At 35.8% G+C, this 27007-nt stretch overlaps 1 protein-coding gene across 1 annotated transcript in view; it reads right to left on the bottom strand.

The window, feature by feature from the left end:
• The window catches only part of RELN (reelin), a 288489-nt gene extending 261619 nt beyond the window's left edge, over nt 1-26870 (bottom strand). Inside the window, exons 1-4 of the mRNA XM_017523146.1 lie at nt 26842-26870; nt 23047-23125; nt 9263-9359; nt 4435-4486 (exon numbers count right to left, since the gene is read on the bottom strand). Coding sequence (XP_017378635.1) covers nt 4435-4486; nt 9263-9313 — 103 coding nt within the window. The 5' untranslated portion in view covers nt 9314-9359; nt 23047-23125; nt 26842-26870. The remainder of the gene's footprint in view (nt 1-4434; nt 4487-9262; nt 9360-23046; nt 23126-26841) is intronic.
• Nucleotides 26871-27007: the final 137 nt, after the last annotated feature.

Raw genomic sequence — 27007 nt, forward strand, 5'->3', positions numbered from 1 at the left:
CTTTCATTGGAATGGAAAAATGAAAAGTTCTCCCAAGAATATTTTAGGACACTTTCCAAGATGATTTAGCTACGGATAATGTGATAAATTTCATCTTGCAGAACTGTATTTTCAGGATTCTTTAACTTTAAAAATCATTTGGTTAAGACAGCTTATATTTATGTATGTATGTGTATGTGTATGTATACGTATATATACACATATATCTAACCTATATATACACATATATAATATATACATTATATACACATTAGATATACACATTTATGTGTACATATATAATGTAATATATGTATATATTGTATATACATTTGTGTGTGTGTGTGTGTGTGTGTGTGTGTGTATCTGAAAGAATTGAGAAAGTGTTGCTAAACATTGGCATGATGGAGTTTATTTGAGACACCCCTTAGTAATTCAAGCAATTTTTGTATGAGGGACTTGAGAGTCTATAGGGCAGTCGGGGCCCCACAGGGTCATGGGGTGTCCCTCATGCTGTGTTGAGGTGCAGGACCCGAGAAGTAAAGAGACAGGACACTGAAGAACTGGTGAAGAGCATCTGAACTCGGGGGGCCATGCCACCTGTGAGCAGAGATCAGCGATGCCCCCCTCAATGCCCAAGAGCATCTGTATTTATTAATCATAAGCAGGGGGCAGGGTCGTGAGTAAGGTCTTCATCTATAGGCTTAGTAATAGGGCATAAATAAACACGTGAGTCACAAGCGAGGGGACCACCCCATTATGTCACCTGGGCAGAGAGGTGGGCCGTGCCATGCGCAGTAGTAGAGGGTAGTTACAGAAAAGGGGTCCACCCTCACTAGGTCACTGAGGCAAGGTGGTGGGTTGTGCGCAACAGGTGTTGTGCACAACACTTCTTATCTGGGACTGGAGACTTCAAAGGATTTCTAATAGAAGGACACTGTAAGCTTAATGCAGTGGGAGCTGACAGACTTGTGCTCTTCTCTTAAGATATTTATGGGAGGATGATTTAAGCTAGCACAGAAGGGAGAAAAGACTGACAGGGTATACAGCCACCGTGACTGGTCACACCGGAGGGGTTCTTCTCCCTCGGTTACTTCCAGGATCTCAGGCCTGAGGCCTACTTTCCACAGGAACTGGATGCAAGGTACTACAACTCCTTTGTAAGGAGGAGAGGCACTTGCTCCAAGCCTGTCATATAGCGTATGCCCTTTCAGGCAGGGACACCACTGCCTGGATCTTCAGTTCTCGTCCTGGTCTGGCTGTTTTCCCACATACTACTTCTGTTCTGTGACTGCTCCAGGCATTCCTCCTACTACAAACTACTATATAGTTACATAGAAGGATTATATAAATCAGCACTAAATGTGTCAGTATAGCTCGGACTACAATACCTATGATTATATAGAAAGATTATATAGAACTAAGTAGATATAAGTATTAAGTATGATTATATAAACTAGATACAGTATATCTAAGCAGTAAGTTATACTTCAAGCACTAATTCTATAAACTAATATATGATTATATATGCAGGATTATATAAAGGAAACAGCTGAGCAATAACACTATAAACTAAGATATTCTTCAGGCACTGGTTGTGCCTTCCTTGGTGTCCATGGGGGATGTTACCCACAGGAGTCTTTTGGATAATGTTTGTTATACAACTGAAAATGTTTACAAGAGCAATATAAAAGTATCAACACAATAATTTCTCCAATTGTGGTTATATATGCCCAATTATGAACATAATTCACCACTTAGGCCATAAATAATGATGGAACTTCCTAGAAAACTGCTTAAATCATTGTGTTATACAGTGAACATTTAACATTGAATACCCTAAAGGAAGTCCTAAGGAGTGACACTAAAACTAACTGAACATATGTAACCATATTATTTATATAGATTTGAAGAATTCCACAGTATGCAAGGAAATGTAAATGTTGAATTATTAACATATAGTTTTTATAACTTAATGTTAATATAATTTTTGAACTGAGTATAAATAAAATGGCTATTATGGTGGCTATTAGATTGGTTGGATTCATTTTAATTGCTATTCTGGTATTTGTTTACTATAGATAAACACAATTATGACATTTCTAGAATTTGTGAGTGTGCCTCAGTCTGCCCTCATATCACGAAAGTAAACAGAATAACGTCACATACTCATACCTCATAAACATCCACATAAACAAACATTAATGAGACACACAAAACCATTTCTGGAAAGCTTTGCCCACATACTGTACTCACCACACACCTTACAACAAATGGTTTGCTACTGCACTGTTTCTTTGCCACCCAGACTCTTCCTGGTTTCCTCCAGTTTTTTTACGCTCAACATGTAGTAAGTAAATGCACAAATGAAGTTTATAAACAATAAATTATAATTTCTTTTACTAAATATGTTTCATTTCATTCCTAAGGATATATTAAAATTTCACTTTCAATCTAAAACTGCTACCGGAAAAGATTTATAAATGTATTTTTAGTTATAAACTTGAGATCATTTTCTCATTTTCTTCCATCCTCTTTCCTTCTTCCTTCCTCCCCTCCTTTATCTTCTCCTTGCCATCTCTCTCTCATTCCCCAATTCTGCTACTCTGCCAGTCTTCAGGCAGGATTCCAAGCAGTGCTTTAAGTGGCACAAGCTGGCCTGGTGGGCTACAGCTTGTGGGGAGACCAGGGGCTCTTGTTAAGTCCCATGTTTGTGTCTAGTCCTGAGACCTTGGCCCTGGTGCTTGCTCTCTGGGTTTTGAGTCTTAGGTACTAAACCTCGCCTTCTCTGATTAACTTCTCTTCTTGGTCCTTTTTCATAAACTCTATTGTATTGATACAAATGAAAGGCAGCGAATAGAGAATCTATGCCATATTAGCAGTATACTATTTTTCCCTTTAATAAAGAATATTTTTTTCCCTTTAATAAAGAGTAATTTAATTGGTATAGGAACTCTCCTTTCTTGAATAAAGTACAAATAATATTAGAATTAGGAGACATATATTTTAAAATTGTTTCTCTTGTGTTCTTTTATTGCTTAAAGACAGTATCTGAAACTAATGTTCATTTCTCTAACAAAAAGGAAGAACAAGTACTCAGAATATTGATACATTATTAACCATTATTCAGCTTATTTTTATGTTAATAGCATAATTAAACACACTTGTTCTGATTAAGAGGCTCTAAGTTGCCTGTCATACCAGTTTAAAATATTTGTTTTTGTAGTACCATAACTCTTTAAAAATATATTTTTTTCTGATTATAAAAACATTATGTGCTTGCTACAGAAGAGTTAGGATACACTTGTTAATAAATCAAAGAAAACTCTCTCATCAAAAAAACCATTATTTTTGTTTTCACTAACACTTTACTTATGATCACACATGGACTTCTGAACTGTCTGTAAATTGTTGTAGGTAATACTGTCAACTGGAGTAGAAAATAACCCAAAATGTAATCAGGTGATTTCACATAGTACCTCCTACACAAGCTGAAACGAGGTGCACTGATGAAAAAGTGACAAATACATGACTTGAAGAAAACTGCTTTTTGGCAAAATCAAGCACAGTGGGCTCCTGGCTATAGAACGCAGACTTGCAATTTGGAATAAAAGGCTCCTGAGGGAACAGTCCTTTCACTAATGGCGGACCTCCTAAGATATGGAAGTGACTGGAGGAAGCTGTCCTGAGCATGGCTAGTGGACATCTGCAATTCTCATGCCAGAGGGAATGACCAGGAGGGGGTGTTGCTCTTATGGGAGCTAGGCCCCATTAGAAGACAGCATCTTTCTACCCCTAGAATATTTCCTTTGTAAATTTGTACAAGTTATTTATAAGTACATACCCTTGAAAAATAAAATGGAAGGTAATAGAATAGACCACAAAACGGCAAACACTTGATCAAAAGGTACCTTATTTTATTGAATGCTTTAGGTAGGAACTTTTAGCTCTAAAACAAAAGCAGTTAAACACTGCCGGATACAGACATTTAAAAAAATTGTCTATGTTTGAATTTAACATAGATTATTCATGCCAAACATGAAGCCTTAATTGGTTATTTTTGGTTACCAATAATTATCTCTCTCACTAGCAGTTAGTCAGAGCTCAGGAAATGGAACACATTTCAATCTTAATCTGAGCAAAATATAACTAGCTAAGTAATCCTGCTGTAATACAATAAGCCAACGTATGCAAAATACACATGTAAATCATTTTAAGGTGTTTTGAATTATCTGCAATATTTTTAATACCACTAACTGCTGGAGAGATGTGAGAACAGAATGTAACATTCAAAAATATTTATTTCACTTTAAAAATGTTGCAGATTATTTACTGCAAAGCTAAAACTTACTATTCTGTAAATCTAAAAGCATCTGGCATTATAATCCTGATTGCACACTATCTTTAAAGCAAACATTTCCAAGTTAAATTGTTATAATTGCTAAAAACACTTACCAATCGAAAATTGGAGGACAGAAGCTGTTGTTGTATTAAGGCCTGTGGTAATCTAGAGAAAAAGAATATATAAAAATAAGACAAGATAGAAAGAGAGGAGAAAGAGGAGAAAGATGCTGGGAGGGAGGTGGGGAGGGGAAGAGTTAAAAAAGAGGAAAGAAGAAATCCATTAACAGAAGTTGCATTTATCCAGTTGTTGGTTCATTTTACCAATGTGTCTGAACACAGATCTATTTCTTATTCCCCTGTGGAAAATGAAGCAGTAAAATTCTGACTTAGGGACGTATAGCCTATTTCTCAGTGTCCTTTCATAAACTATTTTTAGTGGAATCCAGCAGGTTATCTGGTGAAGGCATTTAACAAAGCTCCTCTCCACTCACTCCACCGTCTCCCCTCCATCCTACCATATCAATAGATCTGGGACCCAGAAAGAATGTAGCAAAAAGCCTACTGAACAAAAACTGGGAGATAAATTAAGAACAAATGAGTAGAATAAAATTATTTTGAGAAGGAAATATCACTACAATAGCTAAAGGTCGTAGGCTTTCTTTGTGGAGGGGTGTAATAAAATGATATAAAATTGATTGTAATAATGGTTTCACAACTTTGTAAATAAACCAAAAACCTTGAACTGTACACTTTAAATTAAGGAATGTAGAATCTGTGGATTATTTCTCAATAAAAACTTACCCAAAAAATAAAGAAAAGAAATAGAATTATGGACCTAGAAATAGTCTTCTGACAAGTTTCTGCTACTTTCTGAAATTATTTCCCCCTTCTGAAAGAGGAATGGTGCCTCTGTAATTTTCACATTTTATTTATTTATCCTTTAGAGCAGTGGCTTTGACCCATACCAGCTCAAATGGGATAAGAATTAATGTCTCATTTTGTTGGGTTCTGAAACTCTGGACTACAATATAGGACATTTCAGTGACTCCACCCTATGCAACAGAAAGTGGGTAACTCTTTTCACTGTGTCAGAGGCAGCAGGCTGTCTTACTTTTGCTTCTTATCTGTCTTAATAACATCTTTAGATATATCTCTGCATTTTGTTAGTCCCATGTGATAAAGTCCACAAATGCAGAAGGGCCAAGTGCTATACAATTCATGAACAGCCATAGGAAATGAGTGAACAAGCTTCTTGCTCTGTTGAACTTCAGTTGAGATGTGAATATTAAAAGATTGGATTCATGTGAATATCAAAATATCTACATCATGACTTGGAGAGATGACTGAATGTGTGTTTTAAATACATGGCTATAAACCTATTGCTAGTGCATTAAATATACTGAAGAGTCTGAGATACTTATCCCATTGGTGTAATAAATGATGCTTGTGTCACCTACTTGATCAAGTTCCACAAGCTGTGACCTCTGCTAGCGAACAGTAAGTTGTGTGAAATATCGTCAAATTTCAAATTACATGTGCTAACTGAGGGTGACCCTACACTTTGATTAGTCATTGATTCTACTTTTTTTCAGCAGGGACTGGTAGAATGGTTGGCTCTATTTCTTTACTTTTACCCATTTGTTTTATTAGTAAAATATCAGCTACAAGAAAAAACAGGAAAGATGAGGGAATAAAAAGCAGCACTGCCTATGAAATCTATTCTGAAATCTATTCACCTATATTTATACTTGAGTATTATAAATATAAATTATACTTATATTTATAATTGGGTATTACAAATTATTAATCTTGAGTTCAAATATGAGTTATTAAGCCTTTATACATGACGTTCTGAAAACAAAAGGGGCCCTTAAAGACCTGTTGATAAATAATATAGTAACTATGAATGTCTGATAGATTAACTTCTTCTTACCAAATCTCACTCTCTTAAATTATTAAATATACTCAAAACTATAGAAAATTAGTATGATAACTAAACGAATCTGAAGAAATCACTGTGGGCTGAGGCTGTTCATTCTGCACTTTTTCTCTAAAATTTTTTATTGGGTTTGACATTGTTTTAGTCCAAATTCACCCTTGTAATTAAAATGCATTTCCAAATATGTGAGAATAATTCAGTAAATAGGCCCGGTGAGGCTCATGCCTGTAATCCCAGCACTTTGGGATGCCAAGGCAGTAGGTCTGCTTGAGCCCAGGAGTTCGAGACCAGCCTAGGCAACGTAGGGAGACCTCATCTCTACAAACGATTAAAAAGAAATTGGCTGGGTGTGGTGGTGCATGCCTGTAGTCCCAGCTACTTGGGAGGCTGAGGTGGGAGGATGAGGCCGGAGGATCACCTGAGCCCAAGTGGTCAGGGCAGCAGTAAGTCATGATGGTGCCCCTGCACACCAGCCTGGGTGACAGAGTGAGACCTTGTTTTAAAAAATAATAGTAGTAATTTAGTAAATAATTTCCTTTTTTTAAAAAAAGAGGGTACCATAACTCATTACACTTTAAATTCTGAGAGCACATTTTTCTTTAAAGGAGTAAATGAATTTCTTTTTACCTTTATTTTATACTAACAAAATGAATAAAGTTCAGTGTCACCACCTGAAATACAGAGACTTCACTGGGTTAAATAAAATCCAGTGAGGGGTACACAGCACAGCAGTAAAAGAAGCAGAAACTTGTGCTATGTCCAGGTAAACATTAGCTGCCACCTTTCACTAACGTCTCCTGAAATGAAATGGCTATTTAACTATATTCACAAAACGGAGATGCTCTTTTTAGCATTTTAAAAGATAAAGCTTAGCCTACTAAGGTTCTTTGCTTGCGGTTCTTTTTCTTACAACTTCAGTAAGAATGGACTTTATGAAAAATAAGAAGGCACACTGTTTAAAAAGTGATGTTTGGGGGCTGATGTTTCATTAGTCCTCATGCACAATAATTTGATTGCATTCAGTCATAATGTATCATGCAAATGTTAGGATTTCAGCAAATATTGAATATAATGTTAACTGAAAACCAAATTCCTCACTTTTCATTTGATTGATCTGTCTTCTATAAACACAACTTGGGTACAATATATATTTTTGCTTTGGGGACACTGATACAGTATAAAAATCATGAAAAATTAGAAGTTAGTATAAAATGTGGACATCATCGCCATCATTCTCAATGTTTTATTTTATTTCTTTTGAATCTCACCATGCAAATTCATCTTAGGAAAATATTTATAATGGAAATATAAAAACTAGACACTTTCTCATTTCTTAGATGAAGATAATTATTTTGAATATTTTCCTTTTTAGTTGAAAGGCTAATCCCACATTAATTATAAAACACAGCTCAAAATTAGCCCATTAGATATATCAACTCTAATGCTAAACAGGGATATAGTAAATGATCAGGATTAAATATACATGGGCTTACATAGATACTTCAGTTTTATACTATAAAAATATGAATTTTGGCATTGTATCATTGTATTCTTAGATATTTTTATTTCCTATTAATCAGTGAAAACAAAAATAACTTGTCAAGCGTTTCCAGGAATATTACTAAACGAGACACCTTTTAAAATAGGCATTTAGTGTAAACTAAATTAACTACAGTAAAAAAATTAATTCTGTGCTAAGGTTTATAGATAATTAATTCTGTCATGGTATATTATTTAAAATGTACTAGCAAATCTATTTTTTCAAGAAAAACTTCACCACCAGAATCATACTTGTCTGCAGGAATATTATAGCACCTTGTGAGGCTTGAATTATGAGCACCTATTATTTTAATTTGCATCCAATTAATTCTGTTTGTGTTGTAATTTCAACTAAAAACCCCTCAATTCATCAATGTTCTGAAGCTTGCATCTTTAACAAATTAAATGTATCTATTGCCATGAAAGGTGTATTTAAGCAGCATAAAATAAGAACCATCTTACAACTAATTGGCTTTCACATTTTGATAACTAAATCTTTTAATTGCCCATCTAGGTACCCACCCCCCCCACCACCATTTACACTGGATGCCAGTCTTTCGACAACTTTTAAAGTTAATGATTTTGAAACACAATTGTCACATAAGGCTGAAAAATACAACCTGTTGCTAGCCCTCTGCAAAGGAAGAAGGGAAATAAAAGAACAAGCATTGAAGCCCAGGATGAAAAGCAAGGAATTGAACCAGGATATAATATAACAATTGCTTTTGTATTATTTTTCAAGAAGGTTTTCACTGATTAATAGGATATAAAAAATGAAAGAAGTCTTCATGCCAGTAAGAATTACCAAGTCAACAAAAAAAGGCCTCATTAGCCACATGATCATGGCTAGTAGTTTCACTTCTTTCAATTTAGAATGCTTATGTTTCATTTTACGTACAATGTGGCAAGCAAAAGCTACTACTAATAAGCCTAAAGTAAAGGAAAATAATCTGCTTCTAAGTAATTTGACATAAACCAAAATTAAAAAAAATGGTTTATTCAGTAGGCTCTCTCATTTAAAGGGAAATCCATCAGGTTCATCTGTGGCTATTGGCTAAAATTTTAAAATAATGTGATAAAACTGAACACCTAACAGTTTTGACTTCAAAGGAGAAAATAAGGACAATTTTAAGAGCATGGCTTTATAGCAGAACTTAGAAGGTCATAAATTATTTATTATGGATATTACAGCAAATATTCAAATTTTTTAAAAGCTATCTAATCATAGTGATACACCATGTTTAATGAGATCCATTGATGTTGCCAATTTTATTACTGAATTATTTATTTTTGCATCTGAAAATAGGCCATAGAATCACCCCTCCTAATTTTAAGATGTTTGTTATAGGACTCATAAATCATATTTGAATTTTAACTTTAAGAGCATAAGAAAAGCTTCTGTTGGCAAAAAGCTCAGTAAATACTATAATGGAATAATGTACATAAATAGTACATACTTACCAGTTCTCGTGGACCATATGGCTCACAGAAGGTGACAGCATTGCCATGCATAATTGCACCACACTGTTCTCCAGTCTCACAGTTGTTACATTCAACCCTGCAGGAACACAGAACACATCTCCAGTCTGAGAACTAAGTAGCAAAGGTGGTTTACTGCTCAGGTAAGAAAAGATGTAATAGTTATTGTTACTCAGCTCAAATCACCATTTCGAGGAAAGTAGGGGTATTTTGCATTATGAAAAGGTTAAGAAGACCTGGAACCAGAAAGACTTGAATATAAATCTCAATTCTTTCAGTTACTTATAGCGGTGGGCAAGTTACTTAACCTTCCAAAGTTTTGGTTTCCTCACCTGTAAGATGAGGATAACAATACTGACCTAAATCTCACATAGGTATTGTGAGGATGAAATGAGAGATTATAGTTAAAACACAGAGTACAGAACCGATGTCATAGTAGGCATTTAATGAAAGATGATATTATAATCAATAATTATACATATAATATGCATGTCGAATACAAGGATGCCTTCAAGTATTAAGTACAAGCAGAGTGGCCAGGCGGGGAGGCTCACACCTGTAGTGCCAGGACTTTGGGAGGTCAAGGTGGGCAGATCGCAAGATCAGGAGATCAACACCATCCTGGCTAACACGATTAAACTCAGTCTCTACTAAAAACACAAAAAATTAGCTGGGGATAGTGGTGTGTGCCTGTAGTCCCAGCTACTCGGAAGGCTGAAGCAGGAGAATTGCTTGAACCTGGGAGGTAGAGGTTGCAGTGAGCAGAGATCATGCCACTGGACTCCAGCCTGGTGACAGAGAACAACTGTCTAAAAAAAAAAAAAAAAAGGCAGAGTAATATCCACTTATATAAAAACTTGTATCTCTGAAATTAAAAAGATGTTTTATACATTTTAAACATTTTTCTGTGAAGTTATGGTTAGCAAACTTGTATTTCTGAAATTAAAAAGATGTTTTGTACATTTTAAACATTTTTTTGGAGTTATGGTTAGTGTAAATGTTTAAAATGAATGCCCTCACACAAATCTGCATGTATATATTTCACAGTGCTAAAAATAATGAAATCAGATTGTATTTAATCCACGTATTAGTATGATATACACACGAATTCTAATTTAAGCTAATTTCGGATACTGAGCTATTATACTAACCTTGCAAGCAATGTAATTAGCTGCTATCTTTATTACTATAAAATAAAGTCGTTATTAAAATCTTAGGACAGGATCTCAAAAATAAATTTATTCATATCTCTGTCTAGTAGAGATTGAAGATATGTGTATTCTGGATTTGACCTTGTCTATTTACAGTAACATTTACAATTTTCTGCATTTTGACATTTCAACCTACAATCATTACATTCCTAACATGAAGAAAGAGTTATGTTTCCCCTGTCTGAACCTCAATCCACATGAGAGCTGTATTTCACGCAGAAAGAACATTTTCAAAGACATTCACATTCCAGGTGCCAAACATTGCAGAAAGGGCACTATGCCCTTTGTTTAGGAGATCATTGTATTATGCCTTTTCAGCCATTTGTTAATTTTAGAGAAAAGGAGTAGGAACTTCCATCCAAATAGGAAGAAGACAAAGTGTGGAAGGAGCTCATAAAACCAAGAGGCAGAAACACTCTAAGTCAAAACTTGGCAAAGAAATGAAACTACTTCCTATATGTTTACCGTGTGGATTAAATGATACTATTTTAATCTTTAAGCTGTGTTATGATACAAAAGATCAACAGTGGTAAGTGTTTTTAACATATTTTAGTAAAAAACATTAAAATTTTTGATACAGAATTTGAAATATTAGCATCACAAGTCTTACGAGGTCCAAATCTTCCCTTGGTTACTGTGAAGCAAGATTCTAATAAAATGTCCTTGACATTAGAAGAGACACAGCAGTAGCTTCATAAGGACAACAAACCTGTCTCTTGTTCACCATTTATGGCATATTCCTTTGGGGCACATCGTATTCCAGAAATATTTTTTGAATAAATAAATGAATATAAGACAACTTTATAAATGTAACCATTTTAAGAGTCTGAGGTCTAAAGGACTTAGAATAGTGCCTGGCACATAGTAAGTACATGATGTAAGCTTAGCTGTGATTATTGCTATGAATTTCTACCATTTCATCTACTCCAAAACTTTATTTTAGGGTTTTTTCCCCCCTTAGAGACTGTATTATGCAAATGACATATTACTATTTTTCTAGTTTTTTAAACTGATTGTGACTGTAACAAAAGTACAGTGAAGTAGCACAAAATTTGTAGTAGGCTTCTTACTTTCATGTGAGATGAAGATTATTTGGCTTCCAAGTCGTTGTGAAATGGCCTAACAGAAACATCAACTTTGACTGAGAAAAAGGTAAAAGGAAGTTCAAATCTCACAATGGCTATCTGCCATTTGTCTCCAGCGACTCTAGACTAAAACGGTCATTGCTGATGTGAAATTTGAGGCCTGCTGTTTGAACTTTTATATCAATCATGTTGCATGTAAATATTGCTCAGCGGTTTCCAAATCAACTATGTATCAAGAAAATATCTATCTATACTATATGAATTACCCCCTTCTACTATAGTTTCGCTTCAACAGAATTCAGGTAGAAACTGGATAACTGTATGAAAGTGATGGCTGACAGCCTGGAATTAGAGAACCAGTAACTAGAAGACAGATGTTTGATGTCCTTGGGGAATCACTTCTATGTTGTGGAATAGCAGGGGTTAAAAAACAATAAACACAAGAGAAAATAAAACAGATGCAGCTATTCTTCCCATTGAACTAAACAACCCTGTAGACTCTTCTCTTCTTCATTGTGCTTTGTATCTCCAGAAATGTTTAATAAATTTAAAAAGGCATTGGTAAACCCACTGAAGAAACTAGAATATATATAATTATCAGATATTACCCACTGTGTGGCTGTTACCTCCAGAAACAATGGCTTCACCAAGGACTGATGGGAAAAATCTGTCAGATTTCTGCCAAGGTTTTTAAAATGTCCTTTACCTGAGTTTCTCACAGTCTGACTGGGTTTGCCAACATAATTTATTTTAATTTACCCTGAATGGCCATCTCTCTAGGAGGTCAAATCCAACCCTCTCTTACATGCCAGTGGTGTTATTTATTCATCCATTATTTATTAATTCATCCTTTTATTTAACAAACTTAGTTTGAGGGCTCATAGGCACTGCGCTAAGCTTTAGTGATACAAGGACCAATCAAACACATGTCATTTTCTTCTAGGAGCTTATGTTTCAAATGGAAAGGCAGAGAAGTAAACAGTTATGATAGAGGCTGTCATTGCAATGATAGCTGTTTATTGCATTCTATGACGTATCAAATACTCTAATGCCTCTTAATCTCTCTCTAAGACAGTTACCAGTGTCTTACTTTACTAATAAGAAAAATTTAGCTTCAGAGAGGTAAGGCATTTGCTCAAGGACTCACAGTCGTGAAGTTGCAATTCAAACCTATATTTTGTAATTTGGATCTAGAACTTACTAACTCCAACACCTGTGACACTTGTCATTGCTCTTCACTCATAACAGGAACACACACTAGTTGTGAAGGTACCTAATGCTGAGATTGGGGAAGTAAGAGAAAGCTTCCAAAGGAGATGGTCCCAAAACTGGTCCTGAATGAGAAATAGGAGTTACTCAAGCAAGGGAGAAAGATGAGAGTGTGATAGGGCATATGGAATGCAGAAACTACGACATACAGCTGAACTGTTAGTTCAATGGGTCAGTATGACCGGAGCCATATTGGTTCATGCAGAAAGGCAGCAAAGGGTGCAGCCAGCTCACAAAGGTTTCACAGAAGCTCTACAAACAATGCCTCAATTAATTGATACAAATCTTCTCCTATTTTTTTTTTTATCTCCACTTAGACAATGCTAGAACTGGGATTTAGAAACATTAAATTATTGTCCAAGGTTATGCAGCTAGTTAATTGCAGAACTGGGAGACAAACTAATTATTTTGTTTCCAAAGTCATGAGGCAAATCCAACTTTTAGAAAAATTACTACAGCAAATGATAGGCTGGAGGTAGAAAAGACTGGGGGCTACTACTACTACTACTTGAAATAAGGCGGGGATAGAGCAAAGTAGACACACTCCACTGCTCTCTAAAAACCTAATGTGAGCCACATTTGCTATTTTCCACTTCTAATGGCTATATTAAAAAGAAACGAATTAACTTTAACATGTTTTGTTTAACTTAATATATTCAAATTATATTTTTACATGTAAGTAATATAAAAATTATTAATCACACTGTTTGTATTTAAAATACTGTCTTCAAATTGTGGAGTGTGGCCGGGTGCAGTGGCTCACACCTGTAATCCTAGCACTTTGGGAGGCCAAGGTGTGCGGATCACGAGGTCAAGAGATCAAGACCATCCTGGCCAACATGGTGAAACCCCGTCTCTACTAAAAATACAAAAATTAGCTGGGCATAGTGGCGCATGCCACTACTAGCGTATTATCCAACTGCCTGCTTTGACATGAACAAACATGAAACTTGGAGATAATCAGCTGAACTTTCAGAGAAAGGAGATTGGGACTGATACGACAGTTTAGGATCTAGTTGAAATCATGGGAGTGTGTATCTTTAGGGGCCTGGAGAGAAGGGAAGATATACAAAGTAAGAAGAGAAAAGGTCCAAGAATAAATCCCTGGAAAACAATCAGACTGCCCATGGTCTGGTTTCTGGAAAGCTCTAACCATCATCATCATCCTTCGGTGTGTATCAATCCAAGTGTATCTCCATTTACTTCTCCATAATTATTGGTGGTGGGGTTCATTTCTATGCATGTTCTTAACCAATCTGTGCTGCCCATTAAGGTGATCTTCCTAATATTTTTTTCTATCATTAACGTTTTGTACAACTACACATATGAATGTCATTATGATACAGGGAAAGAGAAATCATAATTTCATGATAAACACAATGGTCCTGATGGAGACCAGGCAAGACAGTACAAAGAGCAACTGGTGGTCATGGCTTCCAAGAAGAGAATAGTGATCCATGTCAGAAAGACCAGGTGAATTTTAAAAACCTATCGACATAAATAAACATACAAAGTCCAAGAAAACAAATTCCTGGCTCACCCCAGAATTTGAAACACTACTTAAATGCCTAAGTGCTCTTTCAGTCTTATCCTCCTCACTTTCTCAGCATGCCTCTCTGTCTAATAATTTAACTTGGTTGAGTGGAGTTAGGTATTTAATCCCCCAAAATGTCCCCTATGGAGATCACAAGTAATCTGAAATGCTACTCTTACTTTATGGAAAACTTCTATGAGTTCCTAAGAACTAGGATTCTATTTGCTGCATAATGAGTGGTTCAATTTTCTTTAGGCTCAGTGCAAACAAAAATAAAAATAAAAAATGCTGTTGTTTATTGCCGACATGTAAATCTGTAACCTCACAGAGTTACGTGTTTTCTACTTTCTCATTTTCTCAGGAATATGTTGGGCTTTATGAAGTTAGGCAACATCTTCTTCAGAGATTTGTAGGAAGAAGGAAGCTTTCAATAATCCCAGTTAAAAAGACTTTTGTTGTTTAATTTGAAAAGGAATGTAATCTCCCAGCCTAAGGATTGGAAATGAATTGCTTCTCTGCTTAATAGTAAAAGTAATACTAAATGTTTCTCCAATCTAAGAACACTTTTCCCCTTTTATATTTCCCAATATGAAAAACAAAACATAAGAATCTGACAAGTACCTTGGCACATTATATAGATTGTCCACATCAAAAATATACTTTGACATGAACAATATGATTAAAAGATATTTTAAGGGAAATACCAGAAATCCTCAAAAACCATTAAAAGCTTGAGCTTATTAAACCTTTTCTGAACCAATTTATCACATGCTTAGGTTCCACATGAAGCTTATCTATTACCGGAGTTTACAGATCATCAAGTTAGAGGGGACTTGAAATATCACTGCATCTCATTGCTCCCTCATGATGATGAAGCAGGACTAGAATTCAGGTTGCCTGATTTCTTGTCCAGTATTGTTCCCACTCTGCTTAATGCAGCCAGTGAGGGAAAAAAATTCCAATTCTATAAAACAATGTGTATTTCAAGGAATGTTTGTCATTTTTATTGTGAACATTTATTTTGAAATTTTACAATAACTTTTCTTAAAAATTGTTTTTTCATTTCTAGGATAAACATTATTTTTTGTTTTGCTGATAAAAATGTACAAAAAGTAGAGAGATGAATGGACTTTGTCGAAAAACATTAAGAGTGAATTGACTGGACTGAAGTACATGACAATCAAATTCAGTACCCCTTTGGCTACATATATCCTTAGATAATTCATCACGATCTATTTTACATGCATACTCTCTCTCTCGTTTTTTTTTTTTTTAGTAACAAAAACATAAAAGAATCGGTAAATATAAACACTGTTACTTGCTGACCAAAAAAACTAGGATCAAACCACAAACATAAAAGAAAAAGAAATGCTTTGAACCAGGGTTTTGTCTTCCACTGTAACAAGCTCCTTGGCAGACGGCAAGATTGTTATTTTGGTATTAGTTCTCCATTTTTTGTAATTTATTATTTGGGTGGCTGTTTTTGTCATGGGACAAAGGATTACATGTGATGGTACTTTTGAGCAGTACAGAGTATAGTTCTGAAGATACAATTGGGCTTTTAAATCCTGATTTTTAAATTATTAGGCATGAAGATATGCTCAACCACTAATTCATCGGGCACAGAGGAGGATAAAGTGAAAGGTCCCTGTAGTCTGGGGTCTGCACATAGCAGTGACTTAGAAGGACTCTCAGGAAGCAGGAAAGAGGAGGGGGATGAATGAGAAAATTGAGCTCCTTTGCACAACCAGAGATTTACGAATCGTTGTTGGTGGCATCATCCTGATAACAATAAATAAATAACTGAAATATTATTTTCTCAAGAGCAGTCTAATGGCATGACTCATTCTTTTTAGATCACAACGAAATCACTCAGTCTTTAGTCAGGCACTCTGCTGAAGCAAGTTAGTCACCTGGAGACTCACTGACAATCAGTTATCATCAAATTCTCATTTGAGATACATGTCGTTTGTCCCCAAGACCGAGGACATCATATTATCTCTCCATAATGTATTGCCTCTGAAGGGGTCAGTGTCTGAAGATCAGCTCTACCAGAAGCAATTTGGCATTCCATAAATGCCTTCATTTCTGAGCCGCATTCACCAGCACTTCTGAATGGAGATATTAAGATAATTTTAACTTTTGTTCTCATTATTTAAAGGTTCCTTAAAACTGAAGAAAGAAAAGGAAAGTTCCTTGTAATTTCCTGACCCAAAGATAATGTGTCTGAACCCCCAGGTACAGATCACACTGCCTTTGCTAACAAGAATATGAGGTGTGAGCTTGCAAAGCCAGGCCAGAACAAAGACTGGTAAATTCACCAAAGTAAATGAGACCTTGCCGACCATTTGGCATCTGGGCTGTCAGCTGACTAATTCTGAGACACTAGAACTCTTTGTACCTTCCATTCAAACCTCCACAACCAAACACTCAACTTCTGACCATATTTTACTATAGAGATAATGTTTTATAATGAGGAAGGCATGACCATTATACTTGCAAGCAATTTACATGATCATTTTCAAGAAATCAAAGATCAAGCTTAATTAAAAAAAAATCCTATTCTCTTTGTAAATGTGGAATCTTTTTAGAGAGACAGCAAGGAAAGTTCATTGTATAAGACTGAGAATAATACTGCCTCAACTATGTCGTGTCTTTTTTCTAAGGAACTAACACATACTATAAATGTGAAAATGACAAACTCCATTTACAGCTCATTCTTTCTCATTACTTTTCACTGAGGAAGATAAGATAACTCTTCTTATTTCACAAGGGAGTTAAAAAATTTGATCTGTTCTTCATTAACAGGTAAGAATGACAAACGTTATTTGGGTTAAAAATAACACCTCTAAAATCTTACTACTGCGCACAATATTCTGACCTCCTACTATGGTAAATTCCACTACGTGCTGCTTGAAGAAATATTTTCTTACTTGTTTCAAATGTACTTGACATTTTATTACTTTGAGTGATCTCTTGTTTTTGTCACCTAAACCAGAATTTAAAAAGGAAGTAATAAGCCTCTAGATTCACACCTTATTTTATTAGTTGAACATCCCCTGGTTAACCTTTCTGTTGTAGATGAAGCTTTTCGCTGGAGCAATTACATCATGATAGGAAAAGGGGAATGAGGGGGAGGAAGTTGAGAAGAAAGTTAGAGGAGAGTTTTGTAATAAGAGAAAAAAGTCATTAACAAAACAGAAGAAAAGTAAAAGAGTAGAAAGCAGCGAAGAACCAAGGGGGAGGGGGTTAGAGAAAAAGTAGAGAAAGATTCACATATGATCAGAATAGTGAACGGTTAAACTCCAAATATCAAATTATAATTCCACAACCAGAACATGCACAGATATACTAGAGGTTCTGGCAAGGGTATGTCATCAGAGAAAATATTTATTGTGTCTGATTTTTTTTTCCATCTATTCACCATCTTCTGTAGCCACTTGCTCTTGAGAAAATGAAAGGTTTATGTTCCCTTTCACCAGCATGGTCTTTCCGGCTTACTGCCCAAGGGTATGTTGGACACTGAGCAAAGTGGAGATACTTTTATCCAATTTATTTCTCAGTTGTTTGTTCATCAGTCTTACTTCTTTCTGATTGCCTAGAAACTCCACTTACATTGTGGTTGTCACCCTTGGCTACTAAATGGAGGAGTTGTCTTTGTTTTTTATTATTTATGGCATGGGGGTTGTCTGGGATACTAATGAACTATAAAGTGGTTTTACTGCTTGCTTGACTTCTTTTCATTTATAGACTAAGCTATTATTACATAAAGCTCCAGCTACTATAATTCGCCCCTCATTTAAAATCTCAGTATTTTTATATTCTTTGTTCAGACAATTATTTTTCTCAAAGGAATGTTAGTAAGCCAAATCACCAATCTTTTTCCTTATTTCATACTAATTGCTCCAACAAATTAGTATTTTCAAGAAGATACCAGATGCAGCAGAGTCTGTGATCTCTATTTTCCCCATCCGGTAATACTGTCATTTACATATGAAAATGGAAATGTTCTAGTCTTTTCTTGATTCTAGCAATCCAATGCAATGCCAACCATGGCTTTAGTTTTCTTTGCTATAAATTGTGGGCCTCTCTGTATCATTACCCAACTGATGGAGGTCTTCCTGTACCACAGGATCTGAAACAACTTTATATGTGGCTTTCTTGATGTTTTTGGCATCACAACCCAGTTATCTAAGATGCTTTCTGTGGAGTAACTCTTGTTCTTCCCTGATCTCTGCTGAGTAGGGCATCTTTGCTGTTACTATTGTTCTATCATTGTGCTGGAGGGGAAACATCTGTTGTCATCTGATTGCCATTTATCATTGTGTTTTTTAATAGTTCCACATTTCCCACTACAACATCAGAGCCTGGTGATACTGGATACCTTCTGTGATCTTCAGAAAACAAGCATTAAACGGATAACTTAAGTAAAATAAAGATCCTCTCTGACTTTGTAATTGCTTGGAGAGTAAAGACACTTCTCAAGAAAACTAGAATCCATTCATGTTTTGGTTCCTTTGCAGTCTCTCTTCCTCTGTCTCAAGTTATGAATCAGAAATATCTTCTATGTCTTATTTTTTTTCTCATTGTCTTTTTTATTGTTATTGAAATTTATATTGAGGAAAATTTACACACAGTGGGATACACAGATCTATGTAACTCACACCCCTCAAAATATACAACATTATCATCACACCAGAGAGACTGGGGACCAGACGTGCATCCTCATGCTACCTTCTGCCTTTGCACTAATAAGACACCTGAAACTAAGCTCAAAATCAAGAAAAAATAGAAGAGACCAACTACAGTTGACTGAAATTAAGTTTCCACTAACATGGTAGGAGGAGGACAATATAAAGAAATTAGGTTCAGTTATGGAAGAATAAAGAAAGTTTTATTTCTCTGATACTCAAGTTTGTGGACAGAATTCATAACTGCTACACTTGTGTAAGCATAAATGATCTCCAGAAGGACTCACAGAAACTATTACCCAAGCTGTTGACTCTGGAGAAAGAATATAGGTCTAGTGTGGGAAGGAGGCTTATTTTTTACTACTTATATTTTTGGATTATTTGAACTTTTTACCATGTAAAATTTTAAATTTTAAAATCATTTCAAATATTTAAACTTAACACAAAGTATATTCTATATTGAGTTGACATTAAAAATTTTCTTATTTCTATTCCAACTGCCATCAAAACCTTCGAAGAGTAACTTAGTTGTTACCTTCATTCATAATCATATTATGTTCCTTGTTTTTTATGTACAGTCATTGGTACATGAGATAAACTTGGATATTAAAGAATGATGTGAAATGGAATGAAAAGTTGACTTCATTAGCTGAAGTTAATGGAATATACATTGTGAGTGTTTTAACTTTTTTTTTTTTTTTTTTTTTGAGACGGAGTTTCGCTCTTGTTACTCAGGCTAGAGTGCAATGGTGCGATCTCGGCTCACCGCAACCTCCGCCTCCTGGGTTCAGGCAATTCTCCTGCCTCAGCCTCCTGAGTCGCTGGTATTACAGGCGTGTGCTACCATGCCCAGCTAATTTTTTGTATTTTTAGTAGAGACGGGGTTTCACCATGTTGACCAGGATGGTCTCGATCTCTTAGCCTCATGATCCACCCGCCTAGGCCTCCCAAAATGCTGGGATTACAGGCGTGAGCCACTGCGCCCGGCCTGAGTGTTTTAAGCTTTAAACTGACCTACCTCTCTAATATTGTACAGATGCAACTAGTTTCTTAATTTCTCTTTTGCTTAGCTATAAGTAGTATAGAGTAAATAATTCATACAAAGCTTTTAGAATCCCAGGGGAGAAATACGCTCATATAAGTAGCACATTTTTTCTTCTGAGATAAATTATTTGGTGGTATATTGAGTTATGAGAATTTGGCTAAACACAGCATAACCAGGCACTTTGCTTCTATCTGGTGATATGTGGCAATGACATAGGGACCGTGTTGGTCACAGGATTCTCTCCTCCACATTGCCACAAAGCTGCACTGGGTTTCTGATTTTTCTCTGGGGTAAAAAGAATCAAAGACATTATTATAAGGGACAAAACTCATGTGACAAAACATGTAGCAAGAAAAGAAGCTTTAGGAGAGTTAAAATGCCTTATCAGTTTCCAAAACAAAGTGGGGCTTTTTTACTCTCTTGGAAATATTTCATAAGGATATCTGATTTTACTAGATGCTTGTTTCTGACTTTAGGAAGTTTACATTGTCTTCTAAGGGTATCAAGACATCTAACATCTTCTTTTTCTCTCCTTTATGAAGGAGGGAATGCTGTAATGCTATTTTCATCAAAATATATTCCATATATTTTATAATATAAATACATTTAATTTGGCACTTTTAAGAAAATCCAATAAAGGAAGGCTTGGGTACTTAGCTTAAGTTTAGTTATATAATAATGTTTTGATCATGTCTGGGCTTAGAAGAAGACAAACAGTCCAATGTACAAATACATCACAAAAGAAAGAAAAGAAGGATGGGAGAGAAAGGGTGGGTGAGGAGGCGTAAAAGTGGGACAGAGAAAGAGAAGAGAGAGGAGAGGGAAAGGGAGAAGAAAGGGAAAGGGAAGGAAAAAGACAAGGAGGGAGGGAAAGAGAAAGAAAAGGAGAGAGGGAACTGATATGTATTGAGCACCTCCAATACACCAGACCTCTTCATACTGAAACTTTGAAACAATGCTGCAAGAAATATTTGCCTACTTTTACTGCACAGAACTAGAGCTCAGAGAGGTAAAGCAGCTTTTTGCTTTTCTCAAGGTATCCAGCTGGCAAGGGGTTTGGTCAAGAGTCAAACCAGAATAGTCTGATATCGGGGCCTCTGCCACCTTTTGTTTAACACAACAGTCATCTCTTAAACAATGGGAGTTTCACAGTCCCCTAGTTCCACCTTTTTTTGTTTTTCTTTAATCTTAAAGAGGCTAAATGAAGGAGACTGTGAACATAAACAGATAAGGTAAAATTACTCTGAAACATATTTGATAAAAGACAGAAGGACTTGACTTTTAAAGATAAAAGGATTTTTTTTAAAGTAGGAAAATCTTAGTGTTTTTTTTTTTTTTTAAGTAGAAAAACCCATAGCTTAAGTAAAAGAGACATAAAATCCATAACTTTGGTCAAGAAAGCATCTATCAGATCAGTCATGAAAATGGGTGAAGAAAAATCAATCACATTTTATTGATTTAAAAAACAACAGAATTTACACCACGTAACAATCACATTTTGTATCTGTCAAGAAAACTCACTGAAGAAAATGAATCAGCTTGACAGAAATGCATCTGCCCTGCAAGAAACAAATCATTTGATAACATCTGTATTAATGGAATATAAAAAGGCAAAATATCCGGAGAAGTAAACTTTTCCTGGGTAAAAGTGGTACTTAGAAAGGTTTTTATTGGCCTCTTATTAATAAAGATTTTCCATTTATTTTAAGAAAAGTTATTTAGGGAAGCAGAATTCAATGGATAAACTGTTTCTTTAAATGGCATATAAATTTTAAGATTTTATGACTAGACTTTCTGGCTAGCCTGATAATATATTTTTTCTATATTTATACTATACAGATTTATATTTCTTTCTAGAAAAGAAAAGTTTCTTGTGTAATATTGAAGGCTCAACACTCTGCTTACATGTCATCTTCAACTCTCAGGTCAACTTTCTCCAAGAAACTCTTACCACAGTCATTTCTCCTTTCTTTGAAACCCCTCTAGTATGTTATCTGTTCCCCTCTGTCACATTTAAGGACTGCTATCCTGTATTAACAAGCTTTTAAAAATGTGGTTTTAGTGTCTTCTCTACTAAACCATTTGTTGCTTGACAGAATCATACCTCTTTTTAATTTACTATAAAAATAAAATGATTATTGTTCAATATTTGTTAAAAAGTGAAAATAAAACAGAAGTAAATATCATATGCTGACATTCAAGGATAAAATGATTATTTTCTTTTTAGTCTTGAGTGTTGTATTGCTTGAACTTAGTCTACATTAGAGCTTCTAATTTATCTTGAATTCTTCTGTCCAAACAAAAAACATTAAGTATAACAGAAAATCCAAATTCAGATATTGTTCCAAATTACGTAGATTGATTTTTATTGTAACTCTGGGTCAATAGACCCATTTTTCAAAGTGAGCAAAAATGCAACAAATTGCCAACAAATTCAGGCATCCATGTATGTATTAGATAAGTTTTTAATGAGTGAGTTTTGGTTCATTTTTTATTTGTCCTCAAAAATCCCAGTTAAACAGCTTTTGAAGGAGAGACTGGAGTATACATAATGAGTTGAACCAGTAATTTAGAAATTATTTGGAAGTATGAGTCAAATCATTTGTCATTTCAGATAACCCATTTCCCTTCTTTTATTTGGCATAAAGGAAATTATTAGACATATTATAGCATATAAAGATACTGTAAAACTGAAAAAAAAATCTAACCACACCCATGGCTTTGACGAACACCTGAATTCAGTTCTTAAAGAAGTCAAGTAATAGGCATTATATGCAGTCTACATTAAGCCCATTTCCATAGTTTAACAAGTCTCACTGATATCTTAGCACTAAAGATCAATTTAATTTTAAGTAACTGCTCCTTAAGGGAGCAGTCAGTATTATTTGTTGCATTAAGCAAACCAAAGTGAGGCATGTTCCTGTAACTTACCATATATTTGGATTTAATTGCAGTTGGTGGTAGGAGTCGAAGTCATCTCGTAGGATAACACTGTCACTATGTATTTCAGCTAAAAGAAAAAGGAAGTGTTTAGGAAAGAAATATACTACAACAGCATATTTAGCTACACACAAGTGTTAATGTGTTGTATTTGTGAAGAATAATGTATTCTAAAACTAAATTTTAAATGAGCAGTTGATTATATTTGTTTTGTCCCTCAAACTACTAAGGGACAAGGGTAAAAGGCTCTGCTGTTTAGACATCTAGAAGTTGGGAAAACCAAAAATCCCAAAAGGAAACCTACCAGGCAGAGGAGGCAGGAAGGTCAAAGTCAGTACCAACCTACAGGGAAAGACCATCCAAGACTTGTCTCCCATTGATATGGCCTGGCTGCATCCCTACTCAAATTTCATCTTAAACTGTAATTCCCATAATCTCCACATATTGTGGGAGCGACCCGGTAGGAGGTAACTGAATCATGGGGGCAGTTACTCTCATGCTCTTCTTGTGATAGTGAGTTCTCATGAGAGTTGATTTTTTTTTTTTTTTCCACACAGAGTCTCGCTCTATTGCCCAGGCTGGAGTGCAGCGGCATGATCTTGGCTCACTGCAGTCTTTGACTCCTGGGTTCAAGTGATTCTCCTATCTCAGCCTCCCTAGTAGCTGGGATTGCAGGTGCCCACCACCATGCCTGGCTAATTTTTGTATTTTTAATAGAGATGGGGTTTAGTAGAGACGCGTCAGGTTGAACTCCTGACCTCAAGTGATCCACTTGCCTCGGCCTCCCAAAGTGCTGGGATAACAGGCGTGAGCCACCCGGCCGAGATTTGAAGGTTTTATAAGGGGCATTTCTCCCTTTTGCTTAGAACATCTTGCCGCCACCATGTGAAGAAGGATGTGTTTGCTTCCCCTTCTGCCATAATTGTAAGTTTCCTAAGGCCTTCCCAGCCATGCTGAGCTGTGAGTCAATTAAATCTCTTTCCTTTATAAATTACCCCATCTTGGGTATGTCTTTATTAGCAGTGTGAGAATGGACTAACACACCCATATTTCCACATATACTCATCCATGGCTTCCAAGATGTTGCCTGTAGCTTCCAAGACTCACTTTAAAGTGGAATTGGATAGAACATTCTGGCTATTTACTGTCAGCTAAAGTTGCTGTAATCTACTGATCCATTTTTTCTTTTCTTTCCTACTATGTTTCTTGTCCTGGCTTGCTCTCTCTCTTCTATACAGTATTCACTCATTTTTTATTGAAAGTGTGTCAATTTGTTAACTTTTTTCTCTCTCAGAACTACATAAATCATCTATATGAATAAGTAAAATTCCCAAATAAAATCAATTTAGAAGTCAGGAGGAATGCCAGGGAGCTACACATGGTTTTAAATATATTATCACTACATTTGAGATATACTGAATATCTATTTTTAAGTTCTGGAAGAACTTTGGGCATGTCAAGTGCAATATTTTCATGAACTGTATAGTTCATATTTCCACTGAATAGATGATGAATAAGTAAAATCACTTTCATGGCCAGCTACAATGTAAGTATGCTCGTTTTAAAGGTTGTGTGAGAAATGATAATTATTTCTACTTATGTTATAAAAATTAATTTGTACTTTAACAATGCTCTCATCTGATTCATGGTTTGCTTAGGAAGTTTGTTTCAGCTACTGTAAATTCTTTGGGTCTTGACAATTTTGTCTGAACTAGCTAACAGACTGCCTTTTGAAACAATTAAAATAATACTATCTGATTAACCAAAAAAAAACCCCTCATGACTTTTTCTTTTAAAAGTGATATTTTATGTTTTTTAGGCTCACTCAAATATAATTCTCTGACCTCATTAGGTAATTAAAATCCCTTCCCAACACCAGGAAGCATCCTTTTACATTCTCTTTGGTGACATCCCCACCCATGGCAGTTCTTGCCTCCTTTATTCCAGGTATGCCAGCAGGCAAGCACATAATGAAGTCATGGAAACCAGTGAATCAGCATGTAGTGAGAGGACTGGATGCTCAGACTTGAAGCCTTAGGCGTGGGAACAGGGAGAATATGGATATACACTGGAGAGAACGCTGTGATGTGTTCTGTGCATGGGAGTGATTTAATGATTCCTCTGAGCAATGAGATGCAGTGTGTGAAATGCCTACAGGGTACAGCTCTCTCAGATACCCAATCCAGCCAAGATTCGGCTGGGCCACTGCAGGTCACCAGCCTGTCTTGGCTGCCAGAAGGCATGCTTCTAAGGGTTTACGTTTGTCTGCCAAATAAGAGGAGCCTCAAGCTGTAGCATTACATAAAAGTAGAGCTTCCCAAGGCAGATTTTCCAAAGAGGAAAAATAAATTAATTGGGTTTATAGGTTGAAAGGAAAAGCCCAAGAGACAAATAACTGACCCATCTGCAAAGTCCCACAGTGAGAGACATTTGAAAAGGCTGGAACCAGCTGGAACAATTCCTTTTCATTCTTATTAAATACTATAGTGTAGGAAATTGCTTTTAAAATAAGTTTTCACTGACACAAATGAGAAAATTAATGCTTAAAGATCACTTGTTTTCTAGAGACTTTGTTATTTACAAAGGCAATGGGCAAGTCTCACTGGATACTTGTTTGTGTATATATTTACTTCCAAACACTACTACATTATTTATCATATACTTTATGAATACAAAATCATTTAATCCTCATATCAACCCTATGAGGTAAGTACTATTATTAATTCTACTTTACAGATGAAGAAACTGAGGCACAGAGTGGTTAAGAAACTTGCTCAATGTTGTGTGGCTAGCAAGTGGTAAAAGTGAGATAAACCCAGGCAGTGTGGCTCCACAATCTGTGATCCTAACCACTACACACCCTGCCTCAAGCACCGTGAGCCACTAAAAACATGACACTATGAAAAACTCAGGGTGCCATTTTAAGAAGCAGGTAGTTATTTAAACAGTCTCATTTCGATTTTTTAAAAAAGAAACAGAATCTCATTCTGCTGTCCAGGCTGGAGGGCAGTGTCACAATTATAGCTTGCTGCAGCCTTGAAATCCTGATTTAAATGATGCTTCCATCTTAGCCCCCAAAGTCGCTAGGACTAGAAGCGCATGCCACCACATGTGGCTGATTTTAACATTTTTTTTTTGTAGAGATGGGGGTCTCGCTCTGCTGTCCAGACTGGTCTTAAACACCTGGCCTCAACAATCCTCCCACCTTGGCTTCCCAAAGTGTTGGGATTATAGGCATGAGCAACCATGAACTGAACTGAATTGAACCATGAACAACCATGAACTGAACCAGTTTCAGTTCAATTTTTAAAGAAATGATAAAATAGTTTCTTTTTAAAAAATAATCTAGTATTAATTTGAGCATAAATCTCAAATGTTAAATGACTTCAATTCTTCCACATTCATGGCTCCTTACCCACTAGCTCTATGCGCGGATATTTATGATGGGCATCTAGTATTATGAGGGATTCTGGGGAAAATTCAGCATTAGAATGCAAAAGCTTACGCTCAATAGGATCTCATCCATGCTTCCAAGATCTCTTGAGGCTGAGGGTACTAACAGGTGTGAAAGACCCTGCACGAGCCCTCAGCTGGGCAGCATGAATGTTTCCGCAAGGAGGTTCTGTGTTCAGGTATAATCTGTACCCAAGTCTAATTTCAGTAAATGATCAGTGACCAGAAAGGACAGCTTCCTCACCTCTCTAACATATCTGCTCACATAGCCAGAAGAGCCAAAAAAGTAGATCAAGTACTAAAATGAATGGCATCAGAGCCTTAAACACTTACCTAGATGTGGATGTACAGTGGCCTCTGTTGGAGCTGAGCCAAGAGAGGAAAGAAGAAAGATGACTTATCAGGCATGAAAGCAAAATCCAGTAATAAACAGCACAACACAGTTAACAAAACTTAGGCTATATCAAGTAAATCAAATGGCTACAGACTTCTGGTCTTT

This window comes from Cebus imitator, unplaced genomic scaffold (genome assembly GCF_001604975.1).
Source record: "Cebus imitator isolate Cc_AM_T3 unplaced genomic scaffold, Cebus_imitator-1.0 Scaffold26, whole genome shotgun sequence".
Classification (NCBI taxonomy): Eukaryota; Metazoa; Chordata; class Mammalia; order Primates; family Cebidae; genus Cebus; species Cebus imitator.